The sequence below is a fragment of the Loxodonta africana genome, chromosome X (genome assembly GCF_030014295.1).
Source record: "Loxodonta africana isolate mLoxAfr1 chromosome X, mLoxAfr1.hap2, whole genome shotgun sequence".
NCBI classification, from domain to species: domain Eukaryota; kingdom Metazoa; phylum Chordata; class Mammalia; order Proboscidea; family Elephantidae; genus Loxodonta; species Loxodonta africana.
In genome coordinates, this window is record NC_087369.1 from 65,530,419 (window position 1) to 65,554,660 (window position 24,242).

Below are 24,242 nucleotides of genomic sequence, written 5' to 3' on the forward strand. Positions count from 1 at the left end.
CACAGAGAGACATTTGCACCCACCCTGACAAGGCCTTGGAACCCTGGTGGCACAGTGGTTAAGAGTTCAGCCTGCTAACCAAAAGGCTGAGTTTGAATCCACCAGCTGCTCCTTGGAAACCCTATGGAGTAGTTCTACTCTGTCCTATATGGTCGCTATGAGTCGGAATCGACTCGACGGCAACAGGTTTGGTTGGTTTTTGGTTTACAAGGTCTACAGAGCTCTGGTGGCCACTGGTTAAGTGTTAGGCTGCTAACCAAAAGGTTGGCAGTTCACATCCACCAGCTGCTCCTTGGAAACCCTATAGAGCAGTTCTACTCTGTCCTATGGGACAGAATTGACTCGACAGCAATGGGTTTGTTTTTTTTTTTTTTGGTTTTAGAAGGTCTCACAGGCAGAAAGAGTCACAGAAGATTTGAGATCTCCCAGTCCTGGAGGGAAGAAAAAGCCAAACCCACAGAATTCCAGCAGCTCCTCTAAGTCCCTGCCCCCACCCTGACCACAGCGCAACCAGGTCCCCTCCTAGACCAGAGTGAACCTGGTGTCCCAGGTCCCTCGTTGAGCACCCCTCCCCCCACCCTGTACCTTGCTTTGGGTGAAGTTTCCTCTCTTCCTTTTCTACCCGAGTAGGCAGGGCCCCGGCCAGGAGAGGAGGTGCTCCTCTCAGCTCAGCTGGGCTGCTTACCCTGCCCTGCTCAGCACATCCTGGCCTGGTCCTGCCCTGCCCTCCCCTAGGCGTGGGGTTGAAGAAGATGAATCACCTGGAGGATGGCACATGCTGAGACATAGTTCAAGACACACAGCCAGAGAAAGTGCAAGATCCAGACAGTAGCTGACAGGGCCAGAGATCCAGTGAGCAAAGCCAGCCAATGCACCATGCAGAAACCCTCTCAGAGATGCGCAAATAGATGCCTGGGTCCCAGGTGCCCCTTGTCTGTCCCTGCCCCCCAACCACAAGCCTGGAGGAGCCCACCTAGCTGTATCTCCAAACTCTAAAGTAGACAGGCCTCCCTGGGCAAGCCCTCCACACCCAGTCTGTAGCAGGGCAGCAGGGTCCCTGCCTAGGCCTTCTCTCCCTGCTCTGCTGCTGGTCCTGGGGGTGGAGTGACTATACCACCATCTATGGCCATCTCTCTGCTCCCTCCTCCCCTACCTCACCTGGGAGCCCACAGATGGGCCTTCCTCTCCTTTCTACTTCCTGGCAGGCAGCCCTGCAGAATAGGAGGCTGAGTGAAACACAAATATTTGGGACACCCTGGAGTCCCAGGTGAGCAGGACAGACCCAGTTTCTAGTTAAGAGGTGAAGGCAGAGAGAGGGGCAGTGACTTGCCTGATGTCACACATCATGTCAGTGGCAGACTTTCAGGCACCAGCTGGTCCTGGACTGTACTCCTTTCCTAACCCTGCTCTCTAAGGGGAAACTGGAAAAATAGAGGAACCAGGAGGGGCAGAGGTGTACCCCAGTGCTTTAGTGTGGCTAGCGAAAGAAACAACTCCAACCCCCACCTACAGGGAGATGAACAGGAGTTCCAGTTCAGGAGCCTAGGCCTGGCCAAAAACCAGGCCAGGTCCTACCGAGGGGAAGATGTTTAAGACTTTCCCCTCTTCTCCTTCAGTGTCCCTCCCTCCCTTATCTCTCAGCCTACATTTCCCTGTCTCATCCTATGTCTTCCCTCAGTGGCTCCTTTGGCCCCAGGTCTTGCTCCTTACAGCTGGCTGGATGAATCTTCTTACAGTCCAGCTCAGGTCATGCCACTTACCTGCACAAGAACCTTCCATGACTCCCCATTGCCCATGGGAAAATGGGAATTTCTCAGCCAAACATCTGCAGCCCCTTATGACCTTCCTCCTGTTGAACCCTCTTGGCTTAGTTTGGTCCCCCATATATTTCTGAAACCTGCTCTGACCCTGGTAGACTCTGTCCTGGGGGATGCTGAAAACCCTATCCCTGCCCTAGGGGAGCCCCCTTCCTAAATACCACAGTGCTTCCCACTGCTCCCTCTCATACCCACCCAGCCAGTTCTTGCATTGATTTTCTCCAGCCCATTTTTCATGGTTGATAACTCACAACATTCCCTCTCTCTCACCCACTCACCCACACCTACATACCTGACAAAAATCCTCCATCAGCACTACCCCCTCCACCACTGAGTTTACCAGAGTCCACAAAGCCCATTACAGCAGAGACCACAAAGGATTCCCCCCCAACACACACACATAAAGTTATGCCACCAAACCATATAACACTTTGTGGAAATGTATCCAGCCACATACCAATCATGCACAGCCCTCAAACACCTAGAGAGAACCACAAAATCATTACATCGCCTGGCGCCAATGGGAAACATACCCCTGGGATGCTGCCCCAGCTGTGCTGTGTGGGTGTGGGTGTGTGCACATGCCTACCCCCTCCCCACAGCAGATGGAAGGGCAATCTTGACCTTCACCCTAGGGGGCTCCCAATCTCAAAAATAAAAGACTCTCATTTGGGAAAGGCTAAATGGTGGCTCAGGAAGGGCAAGGGGGTCAGCCTCTCAGGACTAGGGAAGCTCAGGAAGGAAGAGCTCAGGCCGGGGTTGCCAGGCAAAATACAGGACATCCAGTAAAGTCTGAATTTCAGACAGTGAAAAATTTTTAGTATAAGTATGCCCTGTACATACCTATACTAAAAATATATTATCCTAAAAAGTTATTTGTTCTATATCTGAAATTCAAATATAACTGGGTGTCTTAGTTATCTAGTGCTGTTGTTGTTAGGTGCTGCTGAGTTGATTCTGACTCATAGCAACCCTTTGTATACAAGAGGTATCTAGTGCTGCTGTAACAGAAGTACCACAAGTGGATGGCTTTAACAAACAGAAATTTATTTGCTAGAAGTCCAAATTCAGGATGCCAGCTCCAGGGGAAGGCTTTCTCTCTCTCTCAGCTCTGGGGGAAGGTCCTTGTCATCAATCTTCCCCTGGTGTAGGAGCTTCTCAGCACAGGGACCCGGGGTCCAAAGGATGTACTGCTCCTGGCCCTTCTTGCTTGGTGGCAATGAGGTCTCTCTTCTCTTTGCTGGATTCTCTCTTTTATATCTCAAAAGAGACTGACTCAAGATACAACCTAATCCTGTAGATTGTGTCCTGCCTCATTAACATAACTGCCTCTAATCCTGCTTCATTAACATCATAGAGACAGGATTTACAACACATAGGAAAATCACAAAAGGGTGAACAACCACATAATACTGGGAATCATGGCCTAGCCAAGTTGACACACATTTTGGGGGAACACAATTCAATCCATAACACTGGGTATCCTGTACTTTTTTTTTGGGGGGGGGGCGCTAAATTCAGCAACCCTAGTGTAGGGGGCTTCCAGAAGAAGTGAGGCAGAGCCAGGCCTCCAAAGCAGCACCTGGCAGCCAGGGCCTCCCAGGTATTTTTCCACTTAAGCCTCAAGCAAGCTGTGAGTTCTACCCAATTTTCCTTGCAATGGGTACCTGAATGCTCGTGACAGTGACAGTATTACAGAGGTAACCTTGAATCCAGTCTAATTAGTTTTTAAAAAGTCAATAATTTAAAAACTGTGATACCTGACTATTCCAAACAAGGGTGTGTGATCATGATCACTGATTGGGCTACATGTGTTACAGTACCTTTATTAGGTACTTTATTTTATAACTACTGATCCTTCTTCGTTTCCAACTTTCACATTCCAATCACCAGTAATTATCAATGCATCTTGATTGCATGTTTGATCACTTTCGGACTGCAGTAGTTGGTAAAAATCTTCAATTTCCTCATCTTTGGCATTAGTGTGTGTGTGTGCGCATATATGCATATATTCACAGATACATAATAAAGCACAAAAGGGACACAGTTACAGATACTTCTTAGACACAAAACCAAACACTTCGCAAGACTGGTTTTCTGGGTTTGAAAGATGTCTCATGGGACATCTTGGTCAACTGGCATAATATAATTCATAAAGCTGTTTTCTACATCCTAGTTTGGTGAGAGTAGTGTCTAGGGTTTTGAAAGCTTGCGAGTGGCCATCTAAGATACAACTATTGGTCTCTACCCATCCAGAGCAAAAGAGAAAGGAAACCAAAGACTCAAAGAAGAAAATAGTCTGCAGGACAAAGAGTCTACATGAACCACGGCCTCATCTACCCTGAGACTAGAAACTAGATGGTGCCCGGCTATTGCTACGGAACATTCTGATCTGGGCCACGATAGACAGATCCTGATAGAATGGGAGAAAAATGTAGATCAGAACCTCAAATTCTTTTTAAAAATCCACACTTACTGGACCAGTTGAGACTAGAGAACTCCTCGAGACTATTGCCCTTAGATACTCTTTAAACCTTGAACCAAAACTATCCCCTGATGTCACCTTTAGCTAAATAACAGATTGGCTTAAAAAATAAAGAATATCACCTGTGAGCACTTTGCTCCTTTAAAAAAAATCATCTATTTGAGACCAAAAGGTCAAAAATTACTTTAAAACAAAGATGAGAAAGTAATGGGGCAGGGAAACTAATGGAAATGGAACAACCAGAATGGAAATAATGAGACTGTTCATGCATTGTGAAGAATGTAACCAATGTCACTGAACAATTTATGTAGAAATTGTTGAATGGGAACCTAAACTGCTGGTAAACCTTTACCAAGAAAACAATGAAATAGTATTAAAAAAAAAGTGTAACAGAGTTTTGAATTTTCCCATGGTGACTTATTGTTGTTGAAACAGTAAAATCATTCTGAAAATGGTTTCTGGTTGCTTCATGCCCATGCTTGGCTGGTGCCCTGAGCACATGCTTCTGGGCTTACTGGCAGAGCAGGTTTACCCTCTAGCTAAGTTTGAGGATGAGGACTTCTCCTTTTGCCAATTCCCACTGGAACTGGACCCTGCTTCTCTCTCACCTCTTTCTGGGAATTTCAGCTTTTCCCCCTCCCTGGTCAGGAGCACTCCCTCTCCTTCTCCCAGCTGTAGCCTTGGCTTAACCTCAAGACAGTTAATAGGGCCCCAGACTAGACCTTAGCCATTAACTCCCTGTGACCTGGTACCAGTCATTTCACAGCTCTGGACTCCAAATTCCCCATCTGGAAAATGGGGAGCTATGTGTGTGTTTTGGAGCCCTGGCGGCTTAGTGGTTAAGACCTACAGCTGCTAACCAAAAGGTCAGCAGTTCGAATCTATCAGCCACTCCTTGGAAACCCTATGGGGCAGTTTTACTCTGTCCTAGGGTCGCTATGAGTTGGAATCGACTCTAAGGCAAAGGGTTTTTTTGTTTTTTTGGTGTGTGCTTCTCAGTGTGAGGAATTGATGAGATGCTAAAGTGGACAAAAGCCAGCCCTACCACTCAGGCTTGATGCATACTTCTCCCTCCAGCCCCCAAATCTCTGCTTCTTGGCCGAAAGGTAGGCCCCAGGGACAGCTGGGCTTCTTGGGGATGGGGTGGGGAAAGGTAACAGAGGAAATGGAGAGGAAAGAACAACAGCAAAAAGGAAAGTGCCTTTTGGGAAGCCAGCCCCCTGGGGGGAAGAGGAGTCCCTCAGCTTGAGGAAAAAGGCAAGGGACAAAGGTATAACTGCCCCACTTCTTCCCACCTGCCCCCTGAATGTAAACTCCAGCCCAGTTGCCCCACTCCACCTCTGAGGCCAGACTGGACCCAGGCCTTCATTAGTCTGGCAGATGTTCTCTCTGAAAGTTCAAACACAAACCTCTGTCAACTATGAAATGTGCAGAAGGTGTTTACAGGAGCCCTGTTCAGAGGTTACTTCCCTGAAGTAGACTGGCCTTCTGAACATCAGGACTCTGCAGGAATGTGGAGGCACCTTTGGTAGAGTGAAAATACTTCTGGAAAGTGGAAGCTATTCTGGCAAGTAAGGGGCCTTCTAAAGAGTGTTCCCTCCTGCAAAGTGGAGGGACTTTTTGTAAAATAGAGGTTTCTCTAATAAAAATAAGCCCCCTTCTGTAAAGTGAAGAAGTTTCTGCAAAATGGAGGTGTTTTCTCCAAAGTGGAAGGCCGTTCCGTACAGTGAGTAGAGTTCTACAAAGTAAAAACCCTTTTGAAAATGTATGACCTGTCTGTAAATGGAGACCTCTTCAGTAAAATAAGAGGACTCATCTGTAAAATGGAAAAAAAAAAAAGAGAGAGAGACCCACCCCCCCTTCTTTAAAGCATGCACCCTTCTGGAAAGTGAGGCTCCTTCTGTAAAATGAAGGACCTTTCTGTAAAGTGTGGACCCTTATGTAAAGTGAGGACCTTTCTGTAAAATGGGTCAGTAAGGTAATCGGGAATGGTGGAAATTGAGGTAAACTGGAGAGCACATGCCTCACCTAAAGCAAGCACAACAGCTCCTCCCCTGCATACATTTGTCACCTTATAGTAATGGAACCCTGTATTGTCGGATCTTCCAATATTACAAGAGAATCAAGAAATCTAGATTTTTACTTGGACTCCTCTAATTTTAAAAACAATGAGCAGGCCAAATAAAACATTTCTGTGAGTCAAATTCAACTTGTGGGCCACCACTTTGTAATATCTGAGTTGGATGGTCCTTAAGACTCCTTCCACCTCTGCTGTTTACCTTTCCCTGTCTGACATGCTCTGGCCTTTGGGCAGCAGCCTCGGAGGTCCCCTCCCCTATTGTCAAAAGAGTCCAGGTCTCCTCTGGGCCTGGGCAGGCTCATGAAATGCTTGTCGGGAGTTCCCCGAATTGGAACCTGCCTTTTGTTCTGTCTGGCCCAGTTCAAGTTCTGCTCTATGTAGAATGCCTGGAGAAGGGAGCAAGGGATTGCAAGAACTTTCAGAATTCTCTGGAACTCAAGGTGTTCACTTTCTAGTGGAGAATATAAGGTATGGGGATTAGTCTGTTTATTGAGCACCTACTCTGGGCAGGCATTGTGTTGATGCTTTCCTGTATGGCATCCTCCCAACAATCCTCTGAGCTATTAGCTCCATTTTACTGATGAGGAAACTGAGGCACCAAACCTGTTGCCATCCAGTCAATTCTGACTATAGTGACACACAGAGAAGCAAAATAATTTGCCTAAGGATACATGGCTGGAAGTGATTGAGCTAGGACTGGATCCCAAGTGGGTCTGTGTCCAGAGTCACAGAGCATATCTTCAGTCCATGATTGCTGGGTTGAGAAAAAAATAATATTTGGAGGGTATTATGGATTGAATTGTGTGTAGTTAAGGAGCCCTTGTGGCACAGTGGTTAAATGCTCGGGTACTAACGGAAAGGTTGGTGGTTCAAACCCACCAACTGCTCTGCGGCAGAAAGATGTGGCAGTCTGTTTCCCTAAAGATTACAGCCTTGGAAACCCTATGGGGCAGTTCTACTCTGTCCTATATGGTCGCTATGAATCGGAATCAGTGGGCTTGGTTTTGGTTTCATGTCTGTGGTTATAGTCCCATTTGGGAATGAGTTTGTTACGTTAATGAAGCAGTATTAGTGTAGAGTGTGCCTTAAATCAATCTCTTTTGAGATATAAAAGAGCAGATTAAGCAAGCAAGAAAGCAAGCACAAATGGAAGGGAAGAAACACGCCACATGATCATCAAGGAACCTAGGAAGAGAAGCTAAGAAGAGACAAGGACCTTCCCCCAGCGTGGACAGAGATAGAAAGACTTCCCCTAGAGCCAGCACCCAAATTTGGACTTCTGGCTTCCTAAACTGTGAGAAAATAATTTTTTGTTCATTAAAGCCACCCACTTGTGGTATTTCTGTTATAGGAGTGCTAGATGACTAAGGGAGCCCTGGTTAGCACAGTGGTTAAGTGCTACAGCTGCTAACCAAAAAGGTTGGCAGTTTGAATCCACCAGCCACTCCTTGGAAACCCTGTGGGGCAGTTCTACTCTATCCTATAGGGCCGCCATGAGTTGGAATTGACTCTAAGGCAAAGGGGTGTTAGATAACTAAGACAGAGAGGAAAGAGAGGACTTTCTAAAGGTAGTGACCATTCAGGATGGGGTATGCCTTTTCAGGTATAGATAGAATGGGGAGGGTCCTGCAGGCAAGGGAGAAGTAGGTAAAGGTGTGGATACTAGGGTGGGGGTGGGGGGAGTGAAGAGTGTGTTTGAAGGATAGAGAGTCATGGGTTTGCAAGAAACCTTGAGAGCTGGAGAAAGAGGCAGAAAAGGCCAAAAGACACAGGTACCCCACCACCACCGAAACACAGACCTATAGGGGGCACACTGAGAAACCTCCACAGACAGACACAGGTACAGAAACAAACAAACATACAGACACACAAGATCTAAGTATAGAGACCCATAGGCAGAAACATCTAGAAACCCCCACAGGCTTAGATAGAGCCAAGGTGATGCAACTCGAGTATATGGAAACATAGCCATACACACAGATCCAAAGACATACATATATACACAGACATACACACAGACATACAAACAAGGGCATACAGAAACAAAAACATTAATAAGACAAACAGAACAGACCCTTGGGGACAAAGCCAGCCAGGCAGACAAGCGCAAGCGCAAGCACATACACACACAAACCACAGAGCAACATGAGAGCACAAGCAGGCCGTCCCTCTTCCAGTTGCTTGATTACAGTGAGGGCCTGGCCATCTCCTCCCTGCTTCTCTGGATCTGAGGCCAGAGAAGGATGGGGGGTAGTAGCTCCACCCCCAGGAGGGGCTGGGGACTTCAGAGGACAGGAAGTGAAAGGGGACTTCAGAGGACAGAAGACAGGAAGCTGGGAGCACTGAGGACAGTAATTACCAGGTGCTGGGGCTGCCACGCTGGCTGGGATTTCCCTCCCTGTGAGGAGGGTAGGCAAAGCCACTGGGAGGATGGCTCCTCTGACCCCTGTGGCAACCCAGTGATCCCAGCGCCCCCCTACCACCACCCTTCCCTTACACCAGAGGCCTGGTCAAATCAGAGAGTTGGAGACAGAGAGATTATGAGGGAAAAAGTCAAATGACAGAGAAAGACACTGGGACAAAGACAAGGAGGGAGAAGACAGGAAAACTACAGAGACCCAGAGAAACTGACAGATACGGAGCGAGACAGAAAAAGGGAGGGGACAAATCAGAAGGGAGGCAGGATAAAGAGGTCCACAAAGGGCATGGAAGTCAGTGAGGGATGCAGACCCAGAGACAGAGATGCAGGGACCAAAAGGGGTAGGCCAGTGACATTTGTTGAACATTGCTACAATATGCCATGCTGAATGTTGGGGACTTTACCTATGGCATTTAATACTTACAACGACCCAAGGAGGTGGGAATTATAAACCCATTTTACATATGAGAAAACTGAGGCTCAGAGAGGTGGAGTGCCTTGCCCAAGGTCACATGAAGCTCTAAAGTGACAGAGCTGGGCCTGGGGGGTTCTTACCACTGCCTGACCCTGCCAGAGACATGGTGCCCAAACAGAGATCCCTGAAGGAATTCTCCAAAGAATGAAGCAGTCAGTGAGACTGAGACTCAAGCCCCTAAGAGATATACAGTGAAAGAGACCCACAACTTCCCTGCCCCCTCCCTGGCAGCCCTGGAGTGGTGGGGAAGGGAGGTCTCCCTTTACACCTGGAATGCATTAGGCAAGGAGGCCCAGTCTAGGGGAGCAGGGAAGGAGTCGGGAATAGGGAAGGTGAAGGTGAAGGCAAAGGTGGAGGATGTGGGTGGTGACAGAGCAGGCCTGCCCAGAGCAGAAGGGCTTCTATGCCAGATGCGGCTCCTTGGGGCCAGCCCTGCCAGTCCCACCTTTCCCTACTTTCTACAGGTACCTTCCCTCTGTGACTTAACCCCTCCCTTTCAGGGGACACAGGGAAGCACCATGGTGGGCTAAAAGCCTCATGCACCTCAAAGAGCCTCCTATTCCCTTTCAGGGCCTCAGAAACACACCTGTACTCCTCCTCACTCTCCTGCCCTTAATCTGTGGCCCGGATGGGCACAGCTGATGCCTGTTGGACACTGCCACCTAGATGTCCTGTTCCCAGGCTCCTCAGACTTAATGCGTCCTAAACCACACCCCTACCCTCACCCCCCAATCTGCTCCTCCTCATGTCTTCCCCATCCCAGGAAATGGCACTTCCATCTACCCAGTTGCCCAAGCCAGAGGCTGGGCATCCTCCATAGCTCCTCCCTCTCTCTGAAGCCGCACACCAAGCCAGGTCCCAAGTCCTACAGACTTGACTACTTAGTATCTCTAGAATCCATATACTTTTTTTCCCACTCCAACCTAACTGGTTTCACTTCCATCCTCAGGGCCCTCTACAAGGCATTCTCCACACCACAGCCATTTTTGGAAAACAATTTTTTCAGCCTTGTCAAGAGTTCCCCTTGCCTTCAGGGTGAACTCCAAACTCCTAAGCATAGGGACAAGGAAGGCCTAGCTAATGAATACTTCCCTGCCCCTACCCTCCAGCCACAATGGCCTCTTGTCTGTTCCTCAAAAGTACTTTATTCTGCCGGGGGCTTTGACATGTGCTGTTCCCATGGCCTGAACAGCTTTTCTGCTTCTCCATACTTCTGGACTCCTATTTATCCTTCAGGTCTCAAATCAAATGTCCTTTTTCTTCCTCCCATCCATCCCCCCCATCCCCCGCCCCAGGATATGCTCCTGCAGCATCTGCACTTGAAATTACTTGGGGTGTATATCTTTCCTGTGAGATATGTGCTCCATGAGGACAGGGATTGTGCCTGTCTAGTTGTCTACCCAGCACCTAGCATAGAGCCTAGCATGTATAAACACTCAATAAACATCTGTTAAATAAAGAAATGCCCTCCTTCCTCCCCTTTTTCACTCTCCCTAACCTTCTCCTTTTTCATCACTAGACATTTATTGATGCCCTAGTGTATGCCAGACAAATGTGATAACCAGGTCCATGTTACAAATGGAGAAACTAAGGCCCCCAAGAGAAGAAGGGAGGCCTGGAGGCACAGTGGACCAGTGATAAAGCCAGGAATGCTGAGCCTCCTTCAGCTACTGCCCTGCAGCCTTATCTCCAGCCCTATGCGTATTGAGGAAACTTATGGAGGTGTGATGCCTTCTAGGTCCAAGGAACCAGCCCCAGGAAGCTGGATTCGCTGCTCTAGGGATGTCTCTCTCTCCAAGTGAGAGAATCTAACTCTGTAGGACCAGCCGGTGGCAGACTACTGCATCTGCCCTCATTCCAGACAGGCCCAAGCCCCACCCAGACAGTGTCTGGCCAGCTTCACATCTGCCAAAAGCATTTAGCTAACTGACCCCCAGAAAGCCCTGGCTTGGATCTGCCTGGGGCACTGTTAGCTGCCACTCACCCCTGAGGGAACAGGCAGCCAGCCGCAGCCGGGCCCTCCCCCCAGGGACAGAAGCACCTAAAAGGGCCAAGGAGCAGAAGTGCCAACCATCTGCAACTTGGAAACTTCAATTCTTTCAGTCCTGTCTGGAGGAGTCTTTTTCCTAGCTACCTAGAGTCTACAGTTTGTTGTGTTGGTCTGGGTGACTCCAGGTGACTAGGAACCGAATCAGGTCTTTTCCCAGACACTCCCCTGGAATCAGTTTTACTGCTTTCCAAAAACCCCCAGCAGATCCCTCCCTCCATCCCCTCCTGCCCGGAGCCCCCCTCTTCTCCCTTCCCTGAGCAACCTCCCCACCATGGATGCCCTTGACAGGGAGAACAGAGAAAAAGCCACAAGAATTTACCAACATTTAGTTTGCTTTTCAGGAGTTCTCCCTCAGTTCTTTGCAATAGTCAGCTACCCCCAGTTTATGTGAAATGAGTCTCAGCTTTATGTAAAAATGCTTTAAAACACCATTTTCTCCCCCAAAAGGCACCTAAGGCGAAATTTGGGCAGGTAATGAATGATCCACCAAGGGTGACTCTGCTGACCTCTATAGCTTTAAGAATGGGACTGGCCCCCAGAACCATCCACACTCTCCCCATGAGCCACTGTGTGGTCCATGGTATGTATTAGCGGTGAGGACTCCCAAACATCTCCGGCCCAGACCTCTCTATTGAGCTTTTGAATCAAACATCCAAATGCCTGCTGGCCACCTCCCCCAGGCCTCTCAAACTCAACAGGCTTCAAACAAAAACTCACTATCTTCCCCTCAAACTGATTCCTTCTCTTGCATGTAGATGGCCCCACCACCATCCACTAGGTCACTCTAGTTGGTTTCAGAAAACAACCTGGACTCATCTTGCACTTTCCCCTCTTCCTTGGCCTCTACATCCAAGCCACCACCAACACCTATCCATATTAACACCTAAATAGCTCTCAGATCTCACCCTCTCCATATGCCACTGCCCTGACTCAAGATACCATCATCTCTCACTGAGATGACTGCAACAACCTGCTTGTTCCCCTGCTTCCACTCTTGCACCCCTACCATCTATTCTCCACATGCAGCCATGGGGATGTTTCACATACCCACATCTGAGCACATCATTCCTCAGCTTAAAAAAAAAAGTTTCATTGGTTTCCTCTTTGCCCTCAGGATAAAGTCTCTTTGTCAGCCTTATCTCTCCACTCTGAACACCAGCTCCGGTCCCCACCGTGCCCATGTCTCAGTGCCTTTGCTCCCACCCTCTGGACTGCCCTCCATGTTACTCTCTGGCTCTACAAACCTTGCATGGCACCTTCCTAGAGCCCTTCCTTGGGTCAGGCCCTGTGCTGGGTGCTGCTAATTCCAGGGTACCCTCTGCTTAGAATCCCAGAACTGCAACTGCCTTCCAACTCTAACTGCCAAATAGCAGCTATTTATGAGATAGGAATAGAGAGTAGACTGGGGCAGCCGTATTTGTGTGTATGTGGTGGAGGGTTTGACTCATTTCCTTTTGCCTAGACCCTGTGCCTTCCTTTAGGGTTGGAGGTGAGTTAGGGAGGCTCACACACGGCTCTGAGGAGAGGGCCTCAGATGGGAAGGCCAACTTATTCTCTTGGCCCTAGTGATGCTGAATTATTGTAGGACCATGGCAGGTTACTGTCTCTCTGAGACTACACTGCCCTAACTAGAAAATGAGCTTGACCAGTGGTTCCTACTCTGGCTATGCATCAGAATCACCGGGAGAGCTTTTAAAAACAGATTCCTGGGTTCTAACCCCAAGATTCTGGAGCTCTGAGGTAAAGTCTGGGAATCACATTTTTTTTTTTTTTAAGATCAACAAGGGATTCCCCAGTTTGGGAAACCCAGAACCAGAAGGTGTCTAGGGACCTTTTCAGCTCCAATTCTAACTCTTAGATCCTCTGAAGATGCCTCCAGGCTCCAAATCAGATGGAGCCAGCCCCTCTTGCTGCCCCCCCTCAAGTGGCTTATTTCCCTTAAAAAAAAACTTAGCCACCTGCAAAAAGGCTCTAACATCAGGAGCAATCCTTTTGGCTGTGAGAGGGTCAGGCTCCAAGTTCTGTACCCTAAATAGTATCTGGAAGGACATTCTAGGCCTCAGAACTTAGGAATAGGGTAGGGATCCCCCCAAATCCCTACAAGCAAACCTACACCTGGGAACCCCTCTCTGACTCTCTCAAAGTCCTCTCTGGTATCTCACTGGTTATAACAATAATCAATGAGGCCTCAGGTTTTATCAACCTGGAAAAAGGATGTAAAAACAATCGCTCTCCTACTCCCACCAGGAATCAACAGGGTAACTAAAAGAGAAAGCACTTTGAAGCAATTCAAGGCTCCTCACACAGATAAGATATAATCATTATTTTTTCAAGCCTCCCCTCCACCCAACCTCCCACCAGGATGGGCTGCTGGGCCCTAAGGATGGTGATTCAATAAGGGCCTCAGAAGTCTGAGGGAGGTAGTCAAGAAGCACACAGAATTTTTAACATGTGGACTGAAATGTTTCAACCCTTTAATTGAAGCCCAGTAAACTCTCTCTTCTTACACACACACACACCCTACAACCACCAACCCTGCCCTCTTTGGGCCAATTATAGGTGAGTCCCATAGAGAAAGAAGCAGCAAGTCACTTAGGCCTACCCTTGGGCCAGCTGGGCAGAATCACATGACCCAGTGCCTGCCTGTCAGGGCCTGAGTAATTCCTCTGCCTCCTCTTTGGAAGGTTTTTCTCTCTCTCTCTCTCTTTTTTTTTTTTTTTTTAGCTCCCGGTTGCTGAGGGCTTAGACCATGGTGCAAGTTTTGCAACCATTACCTCATAGACTCCTCATGGCATTCTCTAGATGAGACAATTGGGGCTCAGAGAAGGGAAGTCATTCACCCGGGGTCACACAGTGTATCAGTTAGGAATAGTGGGATGGGAGTCTGGGTCCTCCCCTGATACCTTTATTCCCAATCCTCACCTTGGATTTTAAGGGAAAAAAAAAGACACCTCAGTTGCAAAAGGACAAATACTGTATGAGACCACTATTATAAGAACCTGAGAAACAGTTTAAACAGAGAAGAAATATTCTTCGATGGTTACGAGACTGGGGAGGGAGGGAGGGAGGAAGAGGGGTATTCACTAATTAGGTAGTAGACAAGAACTATTTTTAGGTGAAGGGAAAGACAACACACAATACAGGAGAGATCAGCACAACTGGAATAAACCAAAAGCAAAGAAGTTTCCTCAGTAAACCGAACGCTTCAAAGGCCAGAGTAGCAGGGGCAGGGTCTGGGGATCATGGTTTCAGGGGACATCTAAGTCAATTAGTGGGTTTTTCTAAGTCAATTGGCATAATAAAATCTATTAAGAAAACATTCTGCATCCCACTTTGGAGAGTGGCGTCTGGGGTCTTAAACACTAGCAAGTGGCCATCTAAGATGCATCGATTGGTCCCAACCCACCTGGAGCAAAGGAGAATGAAGAGCACCAAAGACACAAGGTATTTATGAGTCCAAGAGACAGAAAGGGTCACATAAATCAGAGACTACATCAACCAGAAGAACTAGAGGGTGCCCGGCTCAAACTGATGGAACAGGAGAGCAGTGGGATGCAGACCTCAAATTCTGGTAAAAAGACCAGACTTAATGGTCTGCATGGACCCCAGAGGTCATGGTCCCCAGACCTTCTGTTAGCCCAAGACTGGAACCATTCCCAAAGCCAAATCTTCAGACAGGGATTGGACTGGACTATAAGATAGAAAATGATGCTGGTAAGGAGTAAGCTTCTTGGCTCAAGTAGACACATGAAACTATATGGACAGCTCCTGTCTGAAAGGGACATGAGAAGGCAGAGGGGGACAGAAGCTGGCTGAATGGACACAGGGAATACAGGGTGGAGAGAAGGAGTGTGCTGTCTCATTAGGGGGAGAGCAAATAGGAGTACATAGCAAGGTGTATATAAATTTTTGTATGAGACTGACTTGATCTGTAAACTTTCACTTAAAGCACAATAAAATTTTTTTGAAAAATGTTCTACGAGTCTTGATACCAGTAAGAAAAAAAAAAAGACACCCACCCTGCAATGGCAGAGACGGGAGCTTCACTAGAGTAAAGGATCCTGGGAAGTTCATGTTGCCTTTTTGGGGAGGAGGGGAATGGTTTAGGAAGGATTTTGTGATTTGTAATTTAGAAGGATTGGTGGGAGTGCGAAGAAATACTCAGAATCACCACTATGTATTGATTAGAGAGGCCAGAGACCAGGGGTCTAGATACTGCCCAGCTCACAGACCAAGAGTATCTGATGGGCTGGAATTCAGTTGCCCCGTCTGCTATATTCTCCCTTCGTATCCATTCAGACATTTGTTCAACAAGGATTTATTGAGCACCTACTGTGTGCCTAGTCACTATGCTAGTTGCCCTTCTCTTAAACAATAGTTACTGAGGGTCTACTGTAGTCTCTCTTGGTATCTGTTCAGACATTCGTTCAACAAGGATTTTTGAGCGCCTAGTCCCTGTGCTAGTCACTAGGGATACAACCGTGAACAAAACATACAATCCCCTTGCCCTCAGGGATCTCACATTCTAGTGGGAAAAAGACAGACAATAAACAAGTAAATACATACAATAAAATAACTTCAGACTGCACTAGGTGCAAGGATGGAAACATGCTGGCAGCTGCAATGAAGACTCACAAGTGGCCCTACTTAAAGTAGTCAGGGAAGGTCTCTTGGAGGAGGTGACATATGAACTGAAATCTGAAAGATGAGGAGCAAGCCAGGTGGAGAGCTGGGGGAAGAGCTGCCAGGCAGAGGGAAAAGCAAATGCAAAGGCCCTGAGGTGTGAGCACTTGTGGCACATGTTTTGGCATTTGAAAGAAGGTGCTGCAGTAAAGTAAGTTAAGTAGCACACTCCACACAATCAGTGTCTGTCAAGGGAAGGTTGGAAAGCCTGCAAGAGCAACATGCAGGGCAGGGCATTAAACGCCTGTTGTTAGCTGGGTATCTCCAGCCCACACAAAGGGAGCCCCCTGAAAACTCCTGGAGTTTTCATGACTAGCCCAGGGCCACAGCAGCAGCAAGGGGCACATCTTGTCCATGATTTATGCTTCATTCCTGTTATCTGGTGCTGGGCCACAGTTCCAAAGACCTGTGGAGCCTGGGTTCTGACCCTGAGAGGCTCACAGAGGCTTAGCCTGGGTTTGCCCAGTGGAAAGCAGAGTACATATGCGCTCAGCCCGCATGACAATGTTCCCACACTGGGGAAGCCCTTCTGGACTCCTCAGATACTCAGGTCTGTGTAGCACAAACTCCTCCCCCAGCAGTGGTCTGTGGCCCCAACCTGACCTAGAGCTACTCCACCTCTGCAAACCCAAGTTCAAGCAACCTGATTTCTGCTCACAAACAATCTCATGGCCCACACAGTTCTCCAGCTCTACTATACCTGGCCTCTGCCCCCTTGACCTGGTATTTCTGTTGTCTTCCTACCCACCAGCCCCCCCATCCCTCCCCTCCAGCTTGACCCCCAAGGCCCACCTCTTCCACCTTTCTCTCCTCAACACCTTCAACTCCCTCCTTTCCTTGTTCTCCCACCACACAAACCTGGCAAAACCCCAACCTTGGATCAATCCACCAATCCCACCCTTTTTTTCCCACTCACTCTCCAGGGCTGCTGAATACTACAAGAGAAAATCGCATGAGCAGAAGAACTGGCATTACTTTCATGGTCTTCAACTTCAGTTCGGGAAAGGGGAAAGACCACAGACTTTGGACTCAAACAGATCTTGGCTCCATACTAGCTGTGTGACCTTGGACAAGTTACTTAACCTCTCTGAGCCTCACTTTCCTCATCTGCAAAATAGGGCTAATACTTACTTCACGGGAGGCTCAAAGATTAAATGAGAACACACATAAAGCACCCAGCCCAGTGCCTGGCACAATGTAGGTGCTTGGCAAATGGGAGGCTCCTTTTCCCTTGTTCCCAGAACCAAACCGCTCCTTGCAATACTGCCCCTTGTTCTTGGTGTGCTCCTTCTCCTATTATCCCCAGCAGACAGAAAAGAAGGGGGCTGGGGGGGGCTGAGGGGCAAGGGGTCAGAGAGAGGAAAAAGGGATAGAGGTTGAAAGGATGGAACTTAAGGCCAAGGGGCAAGGGGAGGGGGAGGAGGTTGAGGGAACTGAAGGGCCGGGGTGAGCCGGCTGGCTCTTAGGTGAGACTTAGAGGCCCCCTAACCAAGAACCCGCTCCCAGAACCAGACCGGTGGCCCGGGCTCCCACGCTCTCTGGATCACTCACCAGGCCGGGGCTGCAAGCCCTCCAGGTGGTAGGAGAAGCGAAGGGCCCGGTGGTGCTGAGGGCTGGGCCTGCAGGGCAAGACCCTGGGGCCTGGAGCAGCTCCCGAGCTGGCGTCAGAGGGCCCGGCAAGCTGGGAATCCAGGGGGCCGCAGAGAGCCGAGGCTGAGCCCCTGGGCACCGGCAGTCCGGGCTCCGAGACTCCAAGGTACGAGTCGGCACAGGCCGGCAGAGCAGCGACGGGGGGGTTAGCGGCCGGGTGTTCAGGTTCTGAAGGCCCAGCGCCCCCCGGGGCTCGGTGGCCATGCATGGTCCGGGCCTGGGCGCGGGGCCCGGGCTCCCCGCTTGGCTCCAGCTCCTGGGGCGGAGGCGCGGGCGGAGGAGGCCCGGCGCCGGGCAGAGCAGCGGCCTCAGGCTCGGGGGGCGGGGCTGTGGGCTCAACCCCACTGCGGAGACTCAAGCCCCCGGCCCGGGTCCGGGCCAGCAGCGGTGGCAGTGATGGCAGTAGCAGCAGCAGCCGCGGCCACTGCCGCCGCCGTGCCAGGCATCGCCGGCCCGGGCCTAGCGCGGGAGTGAGCTCCGGCCGGGGGCCCGCTGGGGAACGCAGTCTATGCGGCAGCGGCTAGGAGAGGGTCGGGAGACTGCGATCGGCGCGGGCTCTCCTTGGGTGGCAAGCCACTTCCGTGGCCCTGGGGCGAGCGGTCGGTTGGATCTGAGTGTGGGTCTCTTCTTTCTCCCCGAACGGGAATCGATCTGGACTCTCCTGGCTGGTCGGAAAGGGTTCTTCCTCCCGCCGCAGCGGGAGCCAGGGGGCGGAGGGGAAGGGAGGGAAGAGGGGCTGGCTGTGGCCGGGGGCGCGCTTGTGCGCCGCGCGCTGCGGGGCTCGCCCTCAGCCAGCACCCCTGGAAGATGTTCCAGCCACAGAGGCAGGAGAACCACCTGGGCCCAACTCCACCGCCCTCCTTAGCCTCAGCCTGGGTCTCCGCGGCAGCGGGCGGGAAGGACCCAGAGAAAGGGGGTGGGGAGGAGGGAGCTGTCTTTGAGACAGCCGGAGCCACAGCGGCGCTGGGACCCAGTTACCCGGGCTCCGCCCCCTCGCCCGGGATTTGCGCTAGGCCACGCCTCCTCACTCGGGCCCGCCTTACTTCTCGCGGGGACCCCACCCTCAAGGCCCTCCTTCTGCCTCCCAAAAATTCCCTTTTAGCTTGTCTTTTCTATTCTGCCCCGATCCCTCACACAGGATTCCGGGCTCAACTTTCCCCCGCCCCCGAGTCTGCCCTTCTATCCCATCTCAGGTCTTCCTTCCTCTGCTCTCTCTTCAATCTCTTTTCCAGAAGCCATTCCACAAGTACCAGAGCTTCCCTAGGGCTTGGCTCATAGAGGACCTGTCTTTGATAACTCCTCACTCTGCTTAGACCAGACCCCGTGGTCCTTTACTTCACCGCTGTCTTGCCAATAAATAGCCTCAGTTCCCTGGTTTGTCGCATCCACCTGGCAACATTCCAACCTTGGATCAGTCCAGCTCTCCACCTTTTCCGTGCCTTCATCCAAGCAGCTAAACACTGCTGGAGAAAACTATTCAATGCACAGATTGCTGCCACTGTAAACTCACGGTCCCCGGCTTCTTCCAGGCCCTCCCTGCTAACCTACGACCTTACTGGTGTCCCTAGTCAACTCCCTCCCCCATTCTCCACAGTGGCCATTTTAAACTTGCTCCCCTCTTCTCAAAGGTGTACTTCTCTATCTGACTCCTAACCCTCAGCAAATGACCCCGCCTCCTACTTCACAGAGTAAACAGAAGCCACCAAAAAAGGGCACTCTTAACTTCTTGCCACCAAATCTACAGAGCTCGTCCCTTGCTCCTTCCTATCAGCATCTAAACGTGCTCAGGTCTCTTTCATGTAAAAACAAATATGTTGTTGTTGTTGTTGTTAGGTGCCGTGGAGTCGATTCCGACTCATAGCGACCCTATGCACAACAGAACGAAACACTGCCGATCCTGCGCCATCCTTACAATCGTTGTTATGCTTGAGCTCATTGTTGCAGCCACTGTGTCAATCCACCTTGTTGAGGGTCTTCCTCTTTTCCGCTGACCCTGTACTCTGCCAAGCATGATGTCCTTCTCCAGGGACTGATCCTTCCTGACAACATGTCCAAAGTATGTAAGAGGCAGTCTCGCCATCCTTGCCTCTAAGGAGCATTCTGGCCGCACTTCTCCCAAGACAGATTTGTTCGTTCTTTTGGCAGTCCATGGTATGTTCAATATTCTTCGCCAACACCACAATTCAAAGGCATCAACTCTTCTTCGGTCTTCCTTATTCATTGTCCAGCTTTCACATGCATATGATGTGACTGAAAATACCATGGCTTGGGTCAGGCGCACCTTAGTCCTCAAGGTGACATCTTTGCTCTTCAACGCTTTGAAGAGGTCCTTTGCAGCAGATTGACCCACTGCAATGCGTCTTTTGATTTCTTGACTGCTGCTTCCATGGCTGTTGATTGTGGATCCAAGTAAAATGAAATCTTTGACAACTTCCATCTATTCTCCGTTTATCATGATGCTGCTCATTGGTCCAGTTGTGAAGATTTTTGTTTTCTTTATGTTGAGGTGTAATCCATACTGAAGGCTGTGGTCTTTGATCTTCATTAGTAAGTGCTTCGAGTCCTCTTCACTTTCAGCAAGCAAGGTTGTGTCATCTGCATAACGCAGGTTGTTAATGAGTCTTCCTCTAATCCCGATGCCTCGTTCTTCTTCATATAGTCCAGCTTCTCGTATTATTTGTTCAGCATACAGATTAAATAGGTATGGTGAAAGAATACAACCCTGACACACACCTTTCCTGACTTTAAACCAATCAGTATCCCCTTGTTCTGTCTGAACAACTGCCTCTTGATCTATGTAAAGGTTCCTCATGAGCACAATTAAGTGTTCTGGAATTCCCATTCTTCGCAGTGTTATCCATAGTTTGTTATGATCCACACAGTCGAATGCCTTTGCAATTACCAAAATTCTCCCACTGCAACCACCTCACTATCTCTGTTCTCCTTCCTACAAACTTCTTGAAACAGCTGCCTGCATTTGCTGTCTTCATTTTCCCATCTCCCACTTATCCTTTAACCCACTCCAATCTGCCTCCACTTCTTGCCTAAAACTACTCTCTCATCAAGGTCCCCCATAGCCTCTGTGTCACTAAACCTAACAAAAGCTTTTCAGTTTTATCAAACTTGACTTCTTGGTATCATTTGGCACTGTTGAGCACTCGCTCCTTCTTCCAAAACAGCCCACCTCCTTGTTTTCCTCCTACTTCTTGGTAATTCCCTTTTACTTTCCAGGCCCCTCTTTGTCTACCACTTAAAATGTTGGTGCTGGTTAGGGATTTGGCTCAAGCTCTCTTGTCTTCTCTCCCTACACTCTTTCCTTGGATTATCTCATTCACTGTCACAGCTTCAATTATCTCTTTGCTGATGACTCCCAAATTAATACCTTAAGTCTAAATATTTCTCCTGACTCATGCATTCAATTGGCTATTTGACAGCTGTACCTGAATATCCCAGAGAAACCTCAAACCTCAGCTTTTCCTCAACTCAACTCATCCTCCTCCTATCTGTCTCTTTGCACCTTACCTTAACGAATGACTCCAGGGAGAACAGAAACCTAAGCTACATTCCTAACTCTTCTCTCCCCTTCACCCCCTCTGCAATCACCAAGTCCTGTCATTTCTACCTCCTGCATATCTTCCAAATCTATTTATTTAGTCTCTTCTCCATTTCTGTTGCCACTACTCTAGTTTAGGCCTGTACCATTTCTAACCAGCTCTCTATGCTGTAGCCAGTGTGATCTTTTGGAATGGTAAATATAATCACATCACTCCCATATTTAGAACCTTTCAGTGAGTCCCCACTGGCTCAAGAAGAAACCTACCTTCCTTAACAGGGTTGCTGGGCTCTTCATGATCTGGCCCCCTGCCTGCCTTTCCAGACTCTATGCTCAAGCCAAAGCTGAAATTCTTAGGCTGTTCTTCCAAGTATTTACATATTCTTGTTGCCTCTGCCTGAAACCCTGTCCATATCTCCCCAACTCTACTTCATTTGTTTTTCAGCTATCAGCTCATTCAATGAATGTTTTTTTGAGCACACACTATGGGCCAGGAACCATGTGAGGCACTAGTTGTGCAGTAGTGATTAAGACAGATGAGAACAAGACAGTGGTGCACAAACTGCCTTCAGAGTTTATGGTCTGGTGCTAGAGAGGATGCAAAGTAAACAAACACATAATTACAACACATAATTACAAATTGTGATAAGGCAACAAAGGAACAGGGTGATTTTTTAAAAGGGAATAACAGGTCAGAGATAATTTAGCCTGAGGGGTCAGGCAAAGCCTGATATTTGAGCCAGATCTGAACAAGTAGGAACTAGCGGATGATACCAAACAAAAAACACCAAACCCATTGCCGTCTAGTCGATTCCGACTCATAGTGACCCTATAGGTCAGAGTAGAACCGCCCCATAGGGTTTCCAAAGAGCACCTGGAGGATTCAAACTGACAACCTTTTGGTTAGCAGCCATAGTTCTTAACCACTACGCCACCAGGCTTTCCTAGCGGATGATGAGGGGAGGCAAAAGAGTTCCAAGGAGAGGATACAGCAAACGGGAAGGCCCTGAGGAGAAAGAGAAATGGTATATTTAAGAACAAGAAAGGCAGCGTGGCTGGAGCATGGTGAGCTCAGGGCAAGAGTGGTGCAATGTGAGGTTGAAGAGGTAGGCAGAAGCCAGATTATGTAGGGCTTTATAGGCGATGGAGCCCTGGTGGCACAGTGATTAAGAACTAGGCTGCTAACCAAAAGGTTGGCAATTCAAATCCACCAGCTGCTCCTTGTATACCATATGGGGCAGTTCTACTCTGTCCTATAGGGTCGCTGAGTCAGAATTGACTCAACGGCAATGGGTTTTAAGTTTCATGAAGATTTTGTTTCTGATATATATACTACACATATGTATTATATGTGAATTGAATTATGATGAAATAGTATCTCTTCTGTAGGTTGAAAAAATGCTGAGATGCATTGTATTGACAGGCTTTAAGTTTGGGATTGACAAGGTCTGGTTAACTTTTTTAAAATATTACTTTGGCTGCTGTGGATTGGATTGGAGGTAGACAAGATTAGGGGCCTACTATAGTCAGAGATGAGGTGAGTTAACTAAAGTGTGAGCAGTGGAGATGGACAGAGGTGGACAGATTTGAGAGATTTAGAATTGAAAGGGCTTGGTTTGGGGGTTTGTGGGGGAGGGAGAAAGAGGAATCAAGGATAATTTCCAAAGATCTGGTGGTGGTGAGGCCAGGCCATTCATTGAGACGAGGAAGACAGAAAGAGGAACACGTTTTCAGGAGAAGATTGAGAGTTCAGGTTTGGACATGTTAAGGTGAACAAATATGCCTTTGAGATATCCAAGTAGAGATGTCAAGTAAGTAGTGTTATATACATCCTAGGGAAGAGATCTGGGTTTCAGATATAATTGAGAATTATCAACATTGAGGCAGCATGAAAATACAAGAGATTAGCTTGAGGCAGAATAAAAAATGAGAAAGGAAGAAGACCCATGACTGAGCTCCAAGGAACACCAACTTTAGATGCTGAGTGAAGGAGCAGGAGATGGCATAGAGACCGAAACAGAGGTAAGGAGGTAGAGACAAAACTAGGAGTGTGTCAGGGATGTTTCAAGAGCACTGAGAATTTGAGTAAGATGATTTTGAAAACGGTTCATTGAATATGGCAACATGGATATTGTTGGTTACCTTGATAGTAGTTTTGGGGGAGTGGTAAGGGAGAATACCAGAAAAAGAATGGAATGAAGAGTAAGGGGATACACCATTGGTGGGAGTGTGAACTGATAGAACCATTCTAGAAAACAGTTGGGCACTTTCTAGTAAAGTTGAATGATGCACATACTCTAGACCTAGCAATTCTAGATATATATTCCAGAGCAGTGCTCCTCACAGTGTGATCCGGGGACCTTGGGCAGGGGAAGTCAAAATCATAATACTAGTAAGATATTTGCTTTTTTTTTTTTTTTTAACTCTCAATCATTCAAGAATGTAAAGTGGTGTTTTTCGGAAGCTACATGACATGTGATATCATAACAGATTGAAAGAAGCAGATAGGAGAATCCAGCTGTCTTCTATTAAGCCATACATTAAAGAGGTTTGAAAAAATGTAAAATAATGCCACTCTTCTCACTGAATTCTTTTCACTTTGGAAAATACCGTTATTTTCACAAAAATGTGTTATTTGTGTTAACATGTAATAGGTTTATTTTAAAATTAATTAGTTTTAATTTCTAATACAGTATATAACCCACATAAACCAAAGTTCTTTGTGGTCTGCAATGATTTCTAAGAATGTGAAAGCCAAAGTTTGAGGACTGCTGTCCTAGAGAAACTCTTGCCCATGTGTATTGGGAGACACTATAAGAGTTCACAAAAGCCTGTTTGTAACAGCAAGGAACTGGAAACAAGATCGTAGGATGAGTAAAGTGAGACATATTTATACAGTGGAATACTATATGAAATTAAAAAAAAATGACTGAACTGTAGCTACATGTATCAACGTGGATGAAACTCAGGAAACCTAATGCTGACAAAAAATCATAGAAGAATATGTTTATATAAAGTTGAAAACATGCA

The 24,242-nt window shown here is 48.2% G+C and overlaps 1 protein-coding gene across 1 annotated transcript in view; it reads right to left on the reverse strand.

Moving 5' to 3' along the window:
* Window positions 1–17,906, reverse strand: part of FGD1 (FYVE, RhoGEF and PH domain containing 1) — a 46,069-nt gene extending 28,163 nt beyond the window's left edge. Inside the window, exon 1 of the mRNA XM_064278355.1 lies at window positions 17,561–17,906. Within this exon, the coding sequence (XP_064134425.1) occupies window positions 17,561–17,867 (307 nt within the window). The 5' untranslated portion in view covers window positions 17,868–17,906. The remainder of the gene's footprint in view (window positions 1–17,560) is intronic.
* Between the last annotated feature and the right edge of the window lie 6,336 nt (window positions 17,907–24,242).